We start from the raw sequence: 17,976 nt of genomic DNA, 5'->3' as shown, positions 1-17,976 counted from the left end.
TGAAAGAAACAATTAAATAACGCGATATTGTTTTTAGTTTTGCCCTTGTTTTTCAACGTTTTCCTAGAATTATGGAAGGTAAAGTTATTTCGCCTATCATACAGCAAAGAACATCAGTTTCACAGTTAACTTAAAAAAAAACTAACGAACAAATGGCCTATGTAGGATGTAGGTACTTAATACCCCTTTATTCATAAAAGCGCTACAAACCTCATCATCATCATCATCTCAGCCATAAGACGTCCACTGCTGAACATAGGCCTCCCCCTTACAAACCTCAACTAGCTAATAATCGTTTATCTTTATCTATTATTTTGACTTATGTATTTGGGGTAGAAAGGGATAAAATCTAGACACGCGGTAGCGTGTCCAGCCAACTTCAAAGACAAAGGAACTGGCGACGCAGCAACCGTGTGTAATATTACACGAACCATTTGGAGCTACTTTTGACCCCTTCACAACTTGAAACCTACACCATTGTGCTACGGATTTTAGTTCAAAGTCGCGATCGTTGTCATTTTCTGACAGTGACACCTGATCGCAAGTTTGTCGCAGCTCTCGCGCGTAAGTTGTGCTGCCAACACGCGACAAGCCGCCAAGTCGCGCCGATCTGTCTCTTCTCGCGCCTGTCGCGGTAAGTTATGCTAGAGGTGCTGAGTTACTATAGATGGTCAAGCAAATCTTGTCAGTAGAAAAAGGCGCAAAATTCAAATTTTCTCCCTTCGCGCCTACAAATTTCAAATTTGCCGCCTTTTTCTACTGACAAGATCTGCTTGACCAACTATAGTTTGGGACTTCCGGTTCGAGCACCATCTTGATGGCACGCGTAGGGATCAATTGCTTTGTTTTTTCGCTCATTAATATTGTTTACAGTGTAATATCGATAGCCTATTATTATACAGTAAACTAACGTGGTAGTGTGCAGTGAATGGAGAATTTATCTTGAAGCACGTTTAACCATCATTTTGGAATCAACGGCCGGTTGTCCACGTGTTTCTTGTAAAGCCCGCTATCGCTTTACAAGAGCTAAATCACCGTACACTGTCTTGTACTAACCGTACAATTTCAATCGTTTTACCCTGCTACTACGACCTTGACACTGGCGAAATAGCCCCAATGGGCTGAAGCCATAATTTTAAAAGAATGAATGAACTATAGTTTGGTATAATTTTATTCGTAATCGGAACCTGGCAAGCAGCAAGCATGTCTAAACTTCTCGTCTGCTTTACGGAATAATAAAGAAAATTTTAAAATCATAGACTGGTGTTACCATGCCGATATCAACAATAATTTTGAATTGAACATGACATTAGCATAGACATTAGCGATTCCTCGGTCGTGCTTAGATATAATTATACTAATACTACTCTTTGATTATTTTATTCGTCTGCACATGTATCTAAACCGCAATAATGATTTACCTTACGGATCTGGATCATCGAGCAATGACGAGTCAATTGTTAACAGTTTTATTTTCTCGGACGATAACAAATCCTCACAAAAGACTGTCTTGTATGAAGAGCTCAGACTAATTGAACGAAATGAGAGCGAAATCAATGTGTGCTGGAAAGGTATGCTTTCTCAACACTGCAGTAGCAAGAAAACATTTTCATATGCCTGTGCCAAGTTTACTAAAACAGTACTATTGTGCAAGTTACTTACTTGTTGCTTTTATACTGCCAATGACATACTGTGTAGAAGTAGGCACTAATACCTATAGGTTCCTATACGCAACAAGCAATGCATTTGCACAATTCAAGATTTGGTATGTCATACTCATACTGCGCTCTGTTAGCCAACACGTATAATCCATGACGAAGGAAACTTAAAAGGACCAAAACTCATTGGTTGAAATCTTAGAGCATTTAATAAGTGGAGTCGCCTTTAAGAGCTTACCCCTCTGCCGAAAAACTTGCACAATTGTGCAAACTTTTGTATGGACTGACATGGCTATTTGTACGTTACGTAGGGGGGGGGGGGGGCAAAGCGAGCATACTGCTCAAAGCGAGCACTGGTGCTTACCTTGAAAACTTGACTGCGTGGAGATATCCGCCCCGCCACGCTCTGCCTGCCACAATTGCCCACCGCCGCGCCGCTGTTAGTGACCGTGCGCGTCATAGTGACCAAAATTACGACTTGATAAGTTCAGATATGAAAAATACAAGGTATGTATCGAGTGTTTTGTGGATTTGTGAGGACGTTGTTGAAAAACGTTAATTGTTGTAGGATTGACAGTTATTTAGCTTTTTGAGGTAAAATATTCATGAATGTGCGCAAAATATTTGAATGTTAGGTTTGAGTACAATGTGGGTTTGGTCGAAAAGGCAAAGCGGGCAGGGCAAAGTGAGCATGTGCCCACATACTGCAAGTTGTATGCACTTGAAGACTGCACAACTTATATTGGTATTGAATCATTTTACTGTGACACATGTCAAGAGATATAAGATAAAATAAATGTTTGATTGATGAAAAGTTTATGTTTTTAAGAAGAAGAAGAATTTTCGTCCAGGCTGTGACAATTTAAAGTACCTATGTTGTATGTTTGGTAAGAAGGAACATTTATTGTTAAATTTCTTATGTTTTGACTCTGATTAAATTCTATATCAAATCATTAGAGTTATATTGATGTGATCGACGTAGTTTCTGTCCTTATCTCCAAATAAATATTGTATGGTTATTGCATGAATGAAGTGTGCTCATTTTGCCCCCTTTGTGCTCGCTTTGCCCAAAAGCTGTGCCCGCTTTAGGCCCCACCTCGGGCAAAGCGAGCAAAAGTCAAGTTTTCGTAATTCCTCTTAAGGTGCTCACTTTGGGCCTCTCTCCCCTACAAATCATGTAGAAATAGCAATATATTTGACGTCCCCTCCCGCGTAAAAATCGGCAGACTGTTTCGTACAGAAAATGACAGCCATGACGTCTCCAGTTACTAAATGCTCTAAGGTTGAAATAGTTTGGTAGTATTCATTTATTGTACCAAAACTAGCATCACAATTTCATCCTTCTTGCGTAGTAAGTAAGGTCACTTTTCGAACGAGGGCGACGAGAGACTTGTTTCGGAGAACTTGCACGTCGCGGATATCATCGCAACTGAATGGGAGTAAAGGAAAATCCGGAGTTTTGTTGAAATGAGTAAAACTAGTCCGTCAACTTCTCGGCATTATCTCGTGCGTAATTTTATTGTTGCACAACGTCGTGTGACATAATAAGCAAGGCCGTGGGTCGTGTAGTCATCGCGGTTTACATTTTACCGTTAAATCACTTTATTTATCCTTCGAACATCGCTTATGTGCTATGTATAATATCGTTACGTAATTTGAATCAGGTTGCTAATTTTATTGATTCAGTGATAAAGTTACTTTGATATCACAATGTGTCAAAAACAATACCTACGTATCTGTATCTACCTAGGTACCTCGACTACCATATACCTACATGAGCCTATTGAGCCTCCTTGAACGAATTTAGATAAACGTAAAGTTGCATCGTATTTCAACACGTCTGTTAGTGGGTCACCATTTGCAAACATTAGACGAAACCCTGATTAGCACTACAACTGCCTTTATTTTATACAAACAGTTTTAATAGTACCTCATCAGTTAGTTCATATGACCAACAAAGTAAGCAAACATTAAAATATGCAAAAAATAAAATATCAAATCTAAAATATAAAATATATATATATATATATATATATATATATATATATAATATAAATGTGTGTAAAAATGTCCTATAATATTTATTTATTTATTTAAATCGCTCCTCTAACTGGGTCATAGTCAGTAGGCAACACAATATTGGACGTGGTTCTGTTGCACCGCCTGTTTCGTTGTAAGATTCGTCTGGTACTACATGATGGTTTGCTGCATCTCATCAGTGGAAATAGGATGAAAAGTACAGGGACACCCTCAACACGAAATGTCATCTGCCATGGCGAACCTACTCGTAGAGACTAGAATTATTCAGTTCCGCGGAAGTACTAAGTTCTTATGGGATGCATTGTATCCCTTACTTTTCTTTGACGTTTGTGTTAACCACTTCTTCCGCTTCGGAGCATAGAGGACAGAATTTTAATTGGGCCTTAAAACATCAGCAACTAGGTACCTACTTCTTACATCGGTCTATTCCTGTCAAATTCCTGCATCCAAGGCTAGGGGACGATAACAGTAGATTAGGAGGGTTATACATGATTTTGACGTTTTAATGTTGCTTTTTTAACATCTTTTTGTTATCAGGGGCTCACATGATGCTATTTTTCATGTCATTCGTCTTCGGGTCCGTCTGTACAATCTGCATTCACAGACTAAGGTTCATGTTCGGTGAAAAATGCGTGCTCTACCCTAAGCTCGTGACCCATTCCACTATACACCGAATGGTACATGAATTCTTCTCTTTCAAGACTGAAATACAAGATTTAGGTAATAATAATTTACAATTATAGTCTTCAATACAGTAGGTATACTTAAAATGGCAAAGAAACGAAACTACCTTCTTCTTTTAAATAAAGAAACAGTAAATTTTTCCAATGTAGTGACGCCAATTTGGTTTTACATGGTTTTCATCTTATTTGATTACCTGGTGTTCACGAAATTCGATCAGGAGCGTCTCTTTAAGCATTTCGCTCGCACTTATTGATACGCGTGAGATGCCTGATGATGACACTTCGTATCCAAATAAAATTAAAACCATATCAAATTTTTTTTAATAAAATCAGCTTCGGTATTTTGATAAAAAAATATCTAAAAAAAAGTCAAACCGACTTCGAAAAAGGATAAAATAAAATATTATTTTATATTATAAAATGGGACAATATATTATGTGCTAGCAAACTGATACGTTTGAAATCGGTGCCAAGCCAAATCTTAAAATTGTTAAGTCGCCGTCAAACCGAATGTCAACCCTATGCCTATAAGATTTGAGGAGATCCCTGGATTCTTCATGGATCCCTTCATCAAAACTGTGTTTTAACAAAAAACGGGACCAACTAGGGATTATACAGGGTGATTTCGGGGTCGTGATCCAGAACCACTTTTTCTGACTCTGTAAATGATCCACATTATCATATGGTAGTATTTGATTAAAAGATAATTACTTGAATTATTCTTATTTTTCATTTAAAATTAATGTTATACTAAGTAATTATGGTCACCCTATGACTTTTGACATACGCTGTATGCAAAGCGACAAGACGTCACATTGAGTAGGGTCACCAAATTGTATGCAAAAATGTTTTTTCCTACTTGTCATCTGGAAAATAATCATCATTATTTGTGATAAACAATAATTAACAACATAATTAGGCTCATCTTTGGATTCTGTATGATGTCTGGCTCTCTTGCTCCACGACCCCGAAATCACCCTGTATACATTCAAGATTCAAACAAAAAATAATTTTCCAAATTGGTTCAGAAATGACGGAGTTCTAAGGTATATACCTACACAAAATAAGTCCTTTTTTGAAGTCGGTTAAATAGTAACAAGCTCGCCGCCCAGGTCAACATTTATTTCCCATTATCGTTATAAATAAGTTTTTGGCAAAAATTTCATTTTTGTTTACAAGCTTTTATCGCTGACTACTTTTCTTACGACAGACAACTTATACTCATCGAGACAATTCTAAAAACCCCTAACATAATTAGGTTGCGTTGTTTCATCACAGAGTTCCTAAGGCCACCTCCTGTATCAGTTCGACAGTACCATATTATTCTATTGTCATCAGAACTACATACAGCTGCCAATTTTCATGACGCTACGATCCTTGGAAGATGGTTAAATTAGTTACCTTAGATTCCATTACAGTTAGTTACATACAGGTCGAGAGTTCCTATGGCCACCTCCTGTCTCCATCATCAAATCAGTTCGACAGTACCATATTGTATTGTCATCAGAACTACATACAGCTGCCAATTTTCATGACGCTATGATCCTTGGAAGATGGTTAAATTAGTTACACATAGTTAGTTACATACAGGTCGACCTAATAAAAGCTTGTTAAAAAAACGTCTCCAGAGTCTGAAATACCGGTGGAATTTGTGACCACCCAGTGGGCCGAAAACAGCGTATGCTACCTGCCGACCTACGTGCCCCTGGTGTCCGGGTTGGCCGGCTTGGTCTGGACCACCATGTTCCTCATGTGCTCTTCGGGCACATCAAATAACGTCACTGGGTGAGTACACATCCTGTACTATACTTAGCGCAATACCAACGGCGTCTGAGGTCATAATACTATCTCCTTTACCCTTGTTAACACCAACCAAGAGTGAAATAGATGACATTATGTCCCCAGTCGCCAGTTGGTATTGCGGTAAGTACACGAGTACATAGCATCATTATACATAGCTTCTACCAAGTAGGTAATGGCACCAGTCGTGAAACATACAATAGCAAATTTGAATTATTTTTGATATTTCACTAATACAAAATTACCTACCGCATTGCCCTTTAAAAATTAAGTATCCTATTCGTCTTTTATGTTATCCACGTGTTAACCCTTTACCAGGCTTAGGGTATATTTCCCACATACGGCACTTCAAACATGCGTTCTATTTTCGATGAGTAAGACTGACATTCTATTGTCATTTCTGAAATGTCAGCCTGGTAAAGGGTTAGTGAATAATGAAAGATCCTGCAATTAGCTTTAACAAATTATAACGATGTTTGTTTTTTCGTCCATCGTGTGCAGTACGACGCCATTTCTAACAGACCAACCCAATTTCGACAATTACATTTTCACCACACCAGCTCGGAAAGGCTTACTTTGCTCTTCAAAAACAAAAAACAAAAAAGTTGCATTTTATCCACGTGTGAGGCAAAATAATATTATGCAAATTTTGAGTTGTTTGCTCATGTCGGCTGATAGAATGGACTTTTAAATGATGATTTTGGATGATAAATATTTAATAACATTCATTTGGATTTGATTTTATTTCATTTTGTTAGATGTTTTACAGTTGGTATTTTCCTTGCATTGGTGTGGTGAAAAAATTTGTGTTTCACTCGGGGGCAAAATTTGTTTAACCCTCGTGCCTTGAAACCCTCGCAACTCTCAAGATTCCACTTCTCGAACCACTTGCTACGCTCGTGGTTCAATTTTGGAATCTTTCGCTTACTCGGGTATCAATATTAGCACGAGCGGTTAAGAACAACAACTTTACCCCCTTGTAAAACAAAGAACTATTATCGTCAAATTTTATTCCGACAGCGCGCAAAGACACTGGCGCGCGCTCCCTATCATGCTTCTGTTCTGCGCCACCATGTCGGTGCTGTGCCTTTACGCGTCAGCGGTCACCCACAGTGGTCTACGGGATCTATGCTCAAAATTGGCCGATGCCACTAATTCTCCAAAGTAAGTTTATTTTACATATTCTTATTTAGTTAAATAGGTGAATTTATAATAAAAATAAAATCTTTCGAACTAAACTTGAGCCACTTCACTGTTTCCGCTAATAGAGCAGAAATTTAGCCGGTATTATACACACCACATCGTCACCGATGTTATGTACCATTAGACGTTATCGTGCAGCGTTATGGTTTAAATCGCAATGAGAAGTAGATGCGTATTTAAAGGCAGATAGCAAGGCTTGTAGATATTGATACCCAATTATTTTGCTATAACATTATAGTCCGCTGTAGGTACATTATGTGACATGAAGCTAAGATGTAAGTCAAGACAATATATACTTACTCCCAATCCGTCTGTAGGAAATTCCGTATATAGCCGGAAAACTAACCTACGTTCATCTGAGCATCTGATGCTTTTGACTGCTGGAACTAAAAGCTATAAAATTATTGCTGTTTTTCGATGATGTTGACAATAGTGGGTAGGTACATTTGTATGAAAAACGCGCTCGTGTATGAAATTTCCCGGAGATAGATTTAGCCGCAATGACCTTACCTACTGATATTTAGTCTATATTACACCGCTAGATTTTGAAATCCATGACGGAATATACCCAAAGAATTATTCTTCTAAACGTAAACATACTGGCATTGAATGTGCATCGGCCTTTACATATTTACCGGTTTGTGATCATCGAATCCAAGTAACTTGATTGTTAGATCACTCTGACACAAACACCTGTAAAGGTCAAAATATTCCTAACCTTACGGTCAAGGCATTCTGATGCGTTATACAATAACTTTATTATGCCACAACAAGGTTTACCGGCGAATACCTACAACGTTACTTAAAATAAATAAATAAATATTATAGGGACGGTCTTACACAAATTGACTAAGTCCCACGGTAAGCTTAAGAAGGCTTGTGTTGTGGGTACTCAGACAACGATATATATAATATAAAAATACTTAAATAGATAGAAAATATCCTGACTCAGGAACAAATATCTGTGCTCATCACACAAATAAATGCCCTTACCGGGATTCGAACCCAGGACCATCGGCTTCGCAGGCAGGGTCACTATCCGCTAGGCCAGACCGGTCGTACAAGATAGTTAAGTGAGGAAGTAGTACGAGTAGGTACGTTGCTCTTTTCATTTAATTAAAATCTTTTAGTGTACAGTCAGCTGAAGATAGGTACTTAGGTACCTAATACAACCTTACTTTCTTCTCTTTGAAAATCTACCCATTTTATCAAGCATAAAACTTCTGGAGATAGAATATAAATAAAACATTTTTGAACTCCATGCGATACACTTGTAGGTGGGTGGATTTCATCACAAAAAATTTCACCATACAAAAAAATATTTTTTTTAAATGTTTAATTTAACACGATTCTAGCTGGGTAAAGTAATAGGGGGCTGTATATTGAGGATATTTATGGAATTTATACAATCATTTGTGGCTTATATTTGAAGTTATCGCTTTCGGAAAATAAAAACGCAAGATGGTGATGACAATCATGGTATGGTAATGACTCTTTTATAGACGGTACGGTAATGACACTGCATGTACGGTAATGACGATTTGGGAACTAATTTATATATGTATTAAAAACGTATTAAAAAAACAAAAACTTTTTTGAATTGTAAGGCTTTAGAACTTTAATAAACTAGAAAATTATAAAAAATACATTTTATTCATATAAATAAATATATAACAAGTATTTTTATTGTATAATTTTAAATAATTTATATTCCGAAATAGGCAATTTATGTATTCATTTATTTTTTTGGGTTTTTTCAATGTTAAATCATATTAACAATATTGTACTCTTATTATCAGTTTAAACCCGCATCTTCTTTTATCTACTGCATAACTTGGTATTTATATCATATTATAAAATTGCTGGCTTACCAGTGAGCTTAATTTTTATAATATATTACTTTTTTTGATAATTTGATTCATTGCATAAGTTTGTATTTTTGTTGTTTTATAAATTAACTTTAAAAATAGCTATAATGATTTAAATCCATATATATGTTGTTTAATAGCTAAACATTAATATATAATCAGTGTTTTATAAGTTGCAAGACCCCTACTTGTAATGCAAGTCATAAATTACAAAATGTTAGGTATTGGGTCCGGTGACTACCCAATGGTATAATTATTAATTGCTGTAATTATATACATCAATTAATATAATATTATCAAAAAACATAAGGCCATCACGATAGTGAGCCAGTACTGTAGCCTATGGTCGCTTAAAACTTAATATATGTTGCTTGTTTAAATACTTTGTTTTAACACGACTAACATGCAATTACAGACTCTAAGTTGCACGATTTACATTATTAGATAATAAAAAATAAACATTTGTATGTTCTAAGTTCTAAGTGACCTAAATTTTGCCTACTTCAGTCAAAATGTTATTTAAAAACTAACCATCCTCTAGTGTGAAAGAAATAGTCATATCTTCTTCTACATTTATTCTACATTTATAAGGTAGACATTATATAGTGTTAGAAGACATAGAGAACGTTTTTCAAACATACAGCTTAATTTCATAATGAATTATAGCAAAATAACTAGAAAAGTTTCTGAGAATCGTCATCACCATACACATGAAATCATCACCGGTCGTAATTTTTTCCCGGTGATGATGGGTATGGTGTTGACGATTTGAGAGTTTCTTGTTTTTATTTCTAGAATACGAATAATAGTAGTTAATGTCTATGCTACACAATAAACTTCATGTAGTTTGCCATTCATTTCAATAATTATTTCTAATATATCATTTGTAACTTTTTTAAACCAAAGCATAACGGTGATGATGCTCTGTTGTGACAAACTACGTTTTACAAATTTGTTCGTAATATTTCTCACGATTCAATCATGTGACTTTATAGTGAAATCATTTTAGGCATTCTATATTAAAGTGAAAAATAGGGCAAGGACCTTTAGCGGTATTTCGTTGTTCATACACGGAGATAAGCTCACATTGACATTACCATGACGGTGTTGACGAATATTCGTGACAAAATTTTAAATATTTTTAAATGTACTTTCTCGGTGAAGGAATTATTGCATATTTTTTCATGTGTTAAACAACAACATGGAAAAGATATAAGTAAAAGAAAAATCGCAATCGTACGATAGGTATGCTATAATTTTCACTGCAAACAAAAAGGTTCAGATTTTTCCGGTAGACGGTGATGTCTAAAGTCATCATAAAACATTTTATATAAAAAAAGCTATTAAGTTATTGGAGATGGTAATTGAAGGAACATGAAGATAAATAGTTCTTAAAAATATATAAAAAAGTTGCAACTCGCACAACCTACTAGTTTTTTTTATAAAGACCGAACCATAAGTTTTCGCAGGATTTTGAAATCCACCCAGGTACAAGTGTATCGCATGGAGTTCACAAAATGTTTTTCATCACACTCGCTCAGTAAATGTGGAATTGCACGCAGGTTTAGCGGGAGTTATAGAAAAAGCGTTCTCCCTAGGAAGTTGTGAAGTTTCTAGTGCCATAATTAACAGTTTTTTGTTTATATACTTAATTTTTGTATCGCAAGTGTGATGAAAAACATTGTGTGTAACTCGGGGCGTAATAATATTGCAAACTCGAGTCTATAAATCGCTCCGGCAAGCCGTCGCGATTTAACTTACTCTCTACAACTTACGCCCCATGTTGCACAATGTACTATTGTTTATATTCTATCTCCTACCCAGGGGCGTATTTTGAAATTTGGCGCCCCGGGCCAATACTTTTCGCTGCCCAGAAGTCAAGGAAGAAAAACAAAATGCAATCCGCCAGGTGCGGCATATGCCGCCCCTGGGGGTTGGCTGGGGGTTGGCATATGCCGCCCCTGGAGGTTGGCGCCCCGGGCCATGGCCCGGATGGCCCTAGGGTAAATACGCCCCTGCTCCTACCTATGCTATTAACACGTTGAAAGTAACGATCCAGCAACTTTAATGTGAGTCGCCCTAAAGAACTGAGGAAGTTAGGACAGAGATCTTTATAGTTTAGTTATGTTACGTGCACAAATTACAAATGACTTTCTTGCATTCTATCCTAGCTATATGAATTGAATAACGTAGGTGGGGTTTCACTTTAAACGTGGCCACGCTAGCATACAACCGACGCATCCGTGGCGTGTACCAAGCAACGGTGCTGAGCATCGTTTCGGCGTGGTTGCACACCATCTGCTGGATTTTGTCGACGATGCTCATCGTGGCGCGCGTGCTGCTCGCCGTCGACTTCACGCTAGTGCACGTCTGGGCGCAACTCGTCGGCAACTTAGACGATATACTGGTAACTACTCTAGCAAGTAGCGTATGAACAATAAGTTAGTAAGACTACCCTGAGAGTCTAGTCATCTAGATGAGTTCGGGCTTGTCAAATTAGCTTAGTGTAGCTTCACACATTTGCTGTAGGTGTATGATTCTCTCCACGACTCAATATTATAAAAAAAAAACTGTCGACCAAGTACACGCATCAGTAGGTACATTCAGTACTAGCTGAGTCTGTATTATTATTTATTGTATTGCAGTCATGTTCATAATATATGTACATATTATCCTAGAGTATAGAGTCTGGCTACTGAAATATTACACAAATGTATGACGGGAAATTCAAAAAATCTTGGGCGGGCCACACTTTAATTATAGTTTTGATACTAGAAAATATTTTAGATTTTCTGTGCACACTTAAGGTACCTAAGGATATAAGTTAAATATACGTTGACGTGCACTCAAAGTCAGCTCACATAATTTCTACGACTATGTAAAGTACAGTCATCGATAAAAACATATGTTAACACTTTCTCACCATATACCATTGTAACAAGGCGAAAAATGAAATGTAGTGTAAATAAGACCTAGCTCGATAATACCGTAATATTAATCCATCACCAAAAAAAAATACATAAGTACTATGCCAAATATGCTAAATGCTAAGTATCAAAATATTTATAGAGCACCAACCTCTTAATTTGTTTACATTTGTTTAGGAGTTGTAAACATTGGAGTTTTTCGTTATACAACGATACACGTCGACTTCGCACATTGTCGTAATTATTCACGAGCTTAAATAATTGTTAGCGAACCTCACTCAGTATAGACATTATTAATATTATTTAAAATAACCCCCTTATAAATTTCAAACGTTTTGAATGAATGACATAAATTGACAACTGTCTTTTTAGCTTTTTTTTAAATCATAGACTAGAATCTCGGAGTAAATATCTATGGAGTAGAGACGCGCACTAATTTCTATCTGAAAAAGTCTGTCGTTTTTGGCGCGGGGGACGAGGTAACGCACACAAATAATGTTAACACTAATGCATTTTTAGCATGCGTCGCTACACACGCACACGACAAAATTATCAAACACTAGCAAAAACTATATTCACACAAGTACAAGAACAAACACAGACAACCCTGTCCGTGAACGAGATGACGTCAGTTCTAAGTAAACCTAGATAGTGCGAGGGACGCGCCGATAATATTGTCGATAAAATTGACAATGAATTTTAATTTAAAGATTTAAGAATTTCTGATTTTATCAATTATAATAATAATACAATACAGGATTCTCTGCCTCTGGCTTGAGCCGGCCGGCCAGAGTGGAGTCGTTAGAGCTATAAGCTCCAGGGGTGGAAGTGAAATATGCATAAGACGCGAGTTGGCACAGTGGCTGTTAATAGCCACTGGGTAGAAAGCGGCGCACACCTCTCGACACCCCTGAGCCGCTCACACCGGTGTTGCCCTTGAGCCATCCTAGATGTCGCTTTTTGTGGGGGCCCATCTTGTGAGGGCGAGTCACCGTCTGCCGGAAATAAAATTGCATACCGTTTTATTAGGCAGGCGTCCGGTTTTTTACCCCATAGCTCAGTTCTTAGTCCATCGCTTTCACCCAATAACCTAGTTCATTTTAGATTCCATCAACTCTCAATAGTCCTTACACCCTGGCGGGTGCTGCCTCTGCGTGCGTCCCATGACACGGGCAAGGGCAGCCTCCGCTCGGTGTACCCCTTACATTTCATTAAAGTGTCAAAAGGGCCTCTACGTGTTGGCTTCGGCTCCGCGCACGCCTCCCAAAGGTCCGGAACACCATTGTTCCGTGATGGGAAAGACATACAATATCAAGTCTTTGTACCAGCATTTTACTAACTTATGATGATTTAGATGTTATTTCTAATAGTTTGTCAATTTGTTTAGGGCGAATCTTGCAAGCTGATATAGAATGATTTTTTATTATCAGTTCATTAGTTAATATTTTACATGTTGGTTTACTTCTGAAAGCAATGCAATATACTATCGAGCATGCAGATCTGATGACAGAGATGAAACGCGGCCATAGGATGTCATTTAAGGGATATTGAGTAGGGGATAATTAGTATATATATCGGCGGTAGATCGTAAAATCGGGCATATCGAGATATTCCTAGGCATATCATGAAACGCCGCCATTTAATAATCTGCCTTTTGCATTTTTTGCCACGGCTAGTGCTGCATTCTATGTGACATTTGGAGCAGAATGCGTAGGTACTAGGTAGGTACTAAAATCATACGCTACCCAAACACGTACTATAAGTAGGCTGTCAAGCCATTTCAATGGTTATCATTTGCTAAAATTAGGACATCCTGCTTATTCGATATGCCTAAATGTTGAGGTTTGAACGGTATGGCTGGTGGTCACTAGTCAGATCATGACATGCCGGCGTTTCACGATCTGCTTAGGAATATCACACCTTGAAGTTAGCACGATATGGCTGGTGGTCACTAGGCAGATCATCATCTGCCTAGGAATATCACTCCTTGAGGTTTGTACGATATGGCTGGTGTTCGCTAGGCATCATGACCATCTGTATATTATTCATTATGTTTATATCGATTTTACCGATATTGGTTTTTATGGTGTCCCATCACTAATATTGGTACGGTGATACCAGAGTAATAAATTAAAAGTGCCTATTTAAGGAAAGTGACAGCCGTAAATACCTTATATTAATAAAATATTTGACATGTTAAATAAAAATATATAGCTGGTCAAGCAAATCTTGTCAGTAAAAAAGGCGCGAAATTCAAATTTTCTATGGGACGATATCCCTTCCCGCCTACATTTTTCAAATTTGCCGCCTTTTTCTACTGACAAGATCTGCTTGACCAGCTATATGTAGAAACTAAAGGAAAAATTAATTAAAAAAAAGAGTCTATCGGTAATTTTACGTTATTTAGGGGTTGTGCACAAATCACGCGAGATGTTTTCGACTACTTTTTGATCCCCCGTCCCCCTTTTCTTTATTCTTATAGATCTATTTATTTGATTAAATAGATTAGGTTGATATGAAACTAAGGTGTTATATAAAAATAATGTGTTACATAAATTATATGTGACGTCCCACGGGTAAAGGTACCTTATGGGGGTTGGCGCTTACGCTATTATTAACACCGGTCCAATATTATTGCGGCGCCATGCGAAATAAGCGCCGGCCGCCATAAGGTACCTTTTTCCATAGAACGTCACATATAACAAAAAGCAACGCAAATAGGGCATATTACTGCAATGTTCTGCCGCCAGAGTGTAGCACTAAGCTAGCTAGTAAATTTTCTCTTTTCTCTTTATCGCTCAAATATGCAATAGTGATAGAGAGGTTAGATAACGAAATTTAAATTTTCTTGTTCCGCGGCGGACCCCCAGATTGTGATGGATTGTGGTAGTCGCGCCCCCTACGCAGAGTTTCGCATAATATTTCCTATTTGAAATTCTACTCGTACCTAATTAATATTTAGAAAGTCTTCTTTAGAATTACCCTAAAATAGATCTAATATCATATCACTGGTATCACTGTCAGATTGACAATGTTTTTTAGTTATTTGCAAAATTAATGCACTATTTGATAATATTTAGATGTAATAGTACTTACATATGATAAGAAACGTGTTCTTTTTGTAGACTAGACGTTTCCGATCTCATTTTGCACGAGAAAACGCTGCAATTCGGCATTTTCGGCTCCTATCATTCCGCTTAGACTGACGTTTGCTGAATGGCGTATGACGTGTGACAACTAGTTTTATATAACCTCCTTGACCGGCGGCCGCGATCTTTTTGCAGAGGGGAACGCCTGTTAATGGCCGCTCCATAGATATTTACTCCGAGACTAGAATGGGTGATACAACAACGAAATATCTGTCAACAATTTTTGGCTAGCCAGACTCTAGTAAGTGCCGTAATCTCCTAATTAGTTAAGTTTTTTTTCTAACTTACAGCAAAAGCATGAAACGCAGATTAATTATTTTAATGCAGAGGCTGCAAAGCCTTACAAAACTGACATTGACGAAGAAGATTCAGAAGAGGAATTATTCGCTACAACAAACGCGAAAGGAAACGAACAAACCTTACCACAACTTTTGGTACTACCGAGTGACAGAAAATTAAGTGAATTTAATGCGAAAAATATAGATAGACAGATATTCGCTTCTGCATTATCATTAGTCCCTGAAGAAAGACAAAGATTACTTGAGAGGTATATTCATGAACTCTTACATGACCTATTGAAGAACGTAGGCACACCAGTACTAGGTAGTAGTGCAATAACTCCTACTAGTACTAGAGCCTTAAACACTCAAAAAGAAATGCACGTAGACACAGATGATGAAAATGCTAAAACGTTTGCAAAAGAATTCACTCAAAAACTTCATGAGAGACTGACCCAGGAATTCAATGACTTCGAACGTCAAATTAAGACTAATTTAATAAACAAAAGTATTATTCGTGACACTGAAGATGAGATTAAGTCTGAAGAATCAGATGACATAAAAAGAAACAACGACAATACAGATAAATATAAAGAAAAAATGGTAAAAAAACAAATAAGTGCAATTAAAACTAAAGAAAATAGTAAAGTGTTGTCTAGTACTCGTTCCTATGTTCGATTTAACGTTGAATCAAATAGCAACAAGTTAAATGAACAAAAAGACGAAGACGAGAAAAAAAATGAAGAGGATGAACAAAATAAATCTGAGAAACTTCAGAATTTTGACTTCAATGATTCAAACGATGGCGATAGGTCAGCCCAAAAAAATGAAATATCAATAAACGATAAAATAAAAGATGAAGAAAATGAACAAAAAGAATCAAAGGACAAAGACAAACCTCGTCGGAGTAGTGATGATGATGACGATGACGATAGGTCCACCCCAAAAAATAAATCAAGAAGCGAAGATCCAAAGCAAGGTGAAACGAAATAAGTTGTAAAACATTTAATGACAAAAAACCATAGAAACAGCTGAAGTGGTCTCTTCTTCTTCTTCCTCGCGTTATCCCGGCATTTTGCCACGGCTCATGGGAGCCTGGGGTCCGCTTGACAACTAATTGTTGAAGCTGAAGTGGTATTTAAAATAAAAATACTTCGGGTTAAAGCCATACAGTAACCATTACAGTTTATTGTTTTTATTTATGTCTAGGACGTATAGTCAATACATGTTTATTTTTGTTAGCTTAGGTAGTTACTAGGTACCTACGCAGTAGCATTAAAAGTTTATTTGAATTTACCTTTTTAAATTTTTTTCTTGATCTACGAGTATATGTGTAGAAATACACATGTGTGCTACTTAGGTAGAGTCTGGCCAGCGAGTCGTGGCACAAAAAAAACGCGGGAATTTCAATAAAAACCGCACCTGGCAATAAAATTACTATGAAATTAAATGACAGCTTGAAACTGACAGCTTATTTGATAGGAAAAAAAGTTTCCATATAAAGAATTTTAAAAAATTGCTTGTGACACGACTCGCTCGCCAGACTCTATGTACTCAAAAATTGAATTTATATTACTTGTTTATTAAGCTCTAACAGGCGTATTCTATTTTTAATAAGTTCATAACCGAGTAAATTAGATCTAGTTTGATAAGTTAAGGATTTGATCTACTTATACTAACAAACAAAATTTTAGAAAATTAACTTATACAAATATAATAATAACAAATATACACATAATACCACATTTGCGGACTAGTAAAGATTTAGATGATACGCACTCGATCATGTACTGCGGAGCCATCGCGGCGTGCCGTGTTGCTCGCGTCAAGTTCCCGGACGCTGAACGTGCACCTAGGACCGTCGGAGGTGTCCCTGCATGGCAAGCGCGGATCGAGCGACGTATCAGCTCGTTTAGGACTCTCATCGCAAAGCTGATCTGCTTCAGGGGGGGAAACAATCGCCCCCGAGTAATGCGCTTTGTGAACCAGGCGTTCGCGGGGACGGATATTAGGCCCCGCGACTACATGGCCAATGTCACAGAGCGCATCGACTTTCTAAAGCAGAAAGTCTATGCATGGGCAAACCGTATTCGCCGCTACAGAGAGCGTGTGGATCGATTTCAGCAGAATCGCCTTTTTCAAGGTGACCAAAGTAAGGTGTACCGAAAGTGGGAGGAAACCAACCTTCGTACGCCCGACACGCAGCCGCCGGATGTTACTGCCATGACCGACTTCTGGCGTAGCATCTGGTCGGTGCCTGTCGGACACACCGAGGGGGGTTGGATGAGTGTTGTCGAGCGTGAGTGCGAGTCCATCGAACCTATGGGGGCAGTCACCATCAGCCCCGATGACGTCAGTTGTGCCATCCGC

At 37.6% G+C, this 17,976-nt stretch overlaps 1 protein-coding gene across 1 annotated transcript; it reads left to right on the top strand.

Annotated features, from left to right (window-relative positions):
* The first annotated feature begins 1,393 nt into the window (after positions 1–1,393).
* On the top strand, positions 1,394–16,766 carry LOC134799650 (uncharacterized). The gene is made up of 6 exons (XM_063772090.1): positions 1,394–1,571; positions 4,236–4,418; positions 6,010–6,166; positions 7,202–7,345; positions 11,446–11,659; positions 15,619–16,766. Exons 1-6 carry the CDS (start codon positions 1,394–1,396, stop codon positions 16,597–16,599), a joined length of 1,857 nt encoding a protein of 618 aa, XP_063628160.1. The 3' UTR covers positions 16,600–16,766.
* Positions 16,767–17,976: the final 1,210 nt, after the last annotated feature.

The sequence above is a fragment of the Cydia splendana genome, chromosome 18 (genome assembly GCF_910591565.1).
Source record: "Cydia splendana chromosome 18, ilCydSple1.2, whole genome shotgun sequence".
NCBI lineage: Eukaryota > Metazoa > Arthropoda > Insecta > Lepidoptera > Tortricidae > Cydia > Cydia splendana.
Note: the sequence above shows the minus strand (reverse complement) of the source record. Positions and strands in the feature narration are given on the sequence as shown.

What these genes read in the sequence shown, in the direction of transcription:
- LOC134799650 (XM_063772090.1), top strand. Translation starts at nt 1,394, where the DNA reads ATGTATCTAAACCGCAATAATGATTTACCTTACGGATCTGGATCATCG. An exon ending in GACTGAAATACAAGATTTAG is followed by an intron (nt 4,419 to 6,009) that starts GTAATAATAATT and finishes AAACGTCTCCAG; the next exon opens with AGTCTGAAATACCGGTGGAA. An exon ending in GATGCCACTAATTCTCCAAA is followed by an intron (nt 7,346 to 11,445) that starts GTAAGTTTATTT and finishes TGAATAACGTAG; the next exon opens with GTGGGGTTTCACTTTAAACG.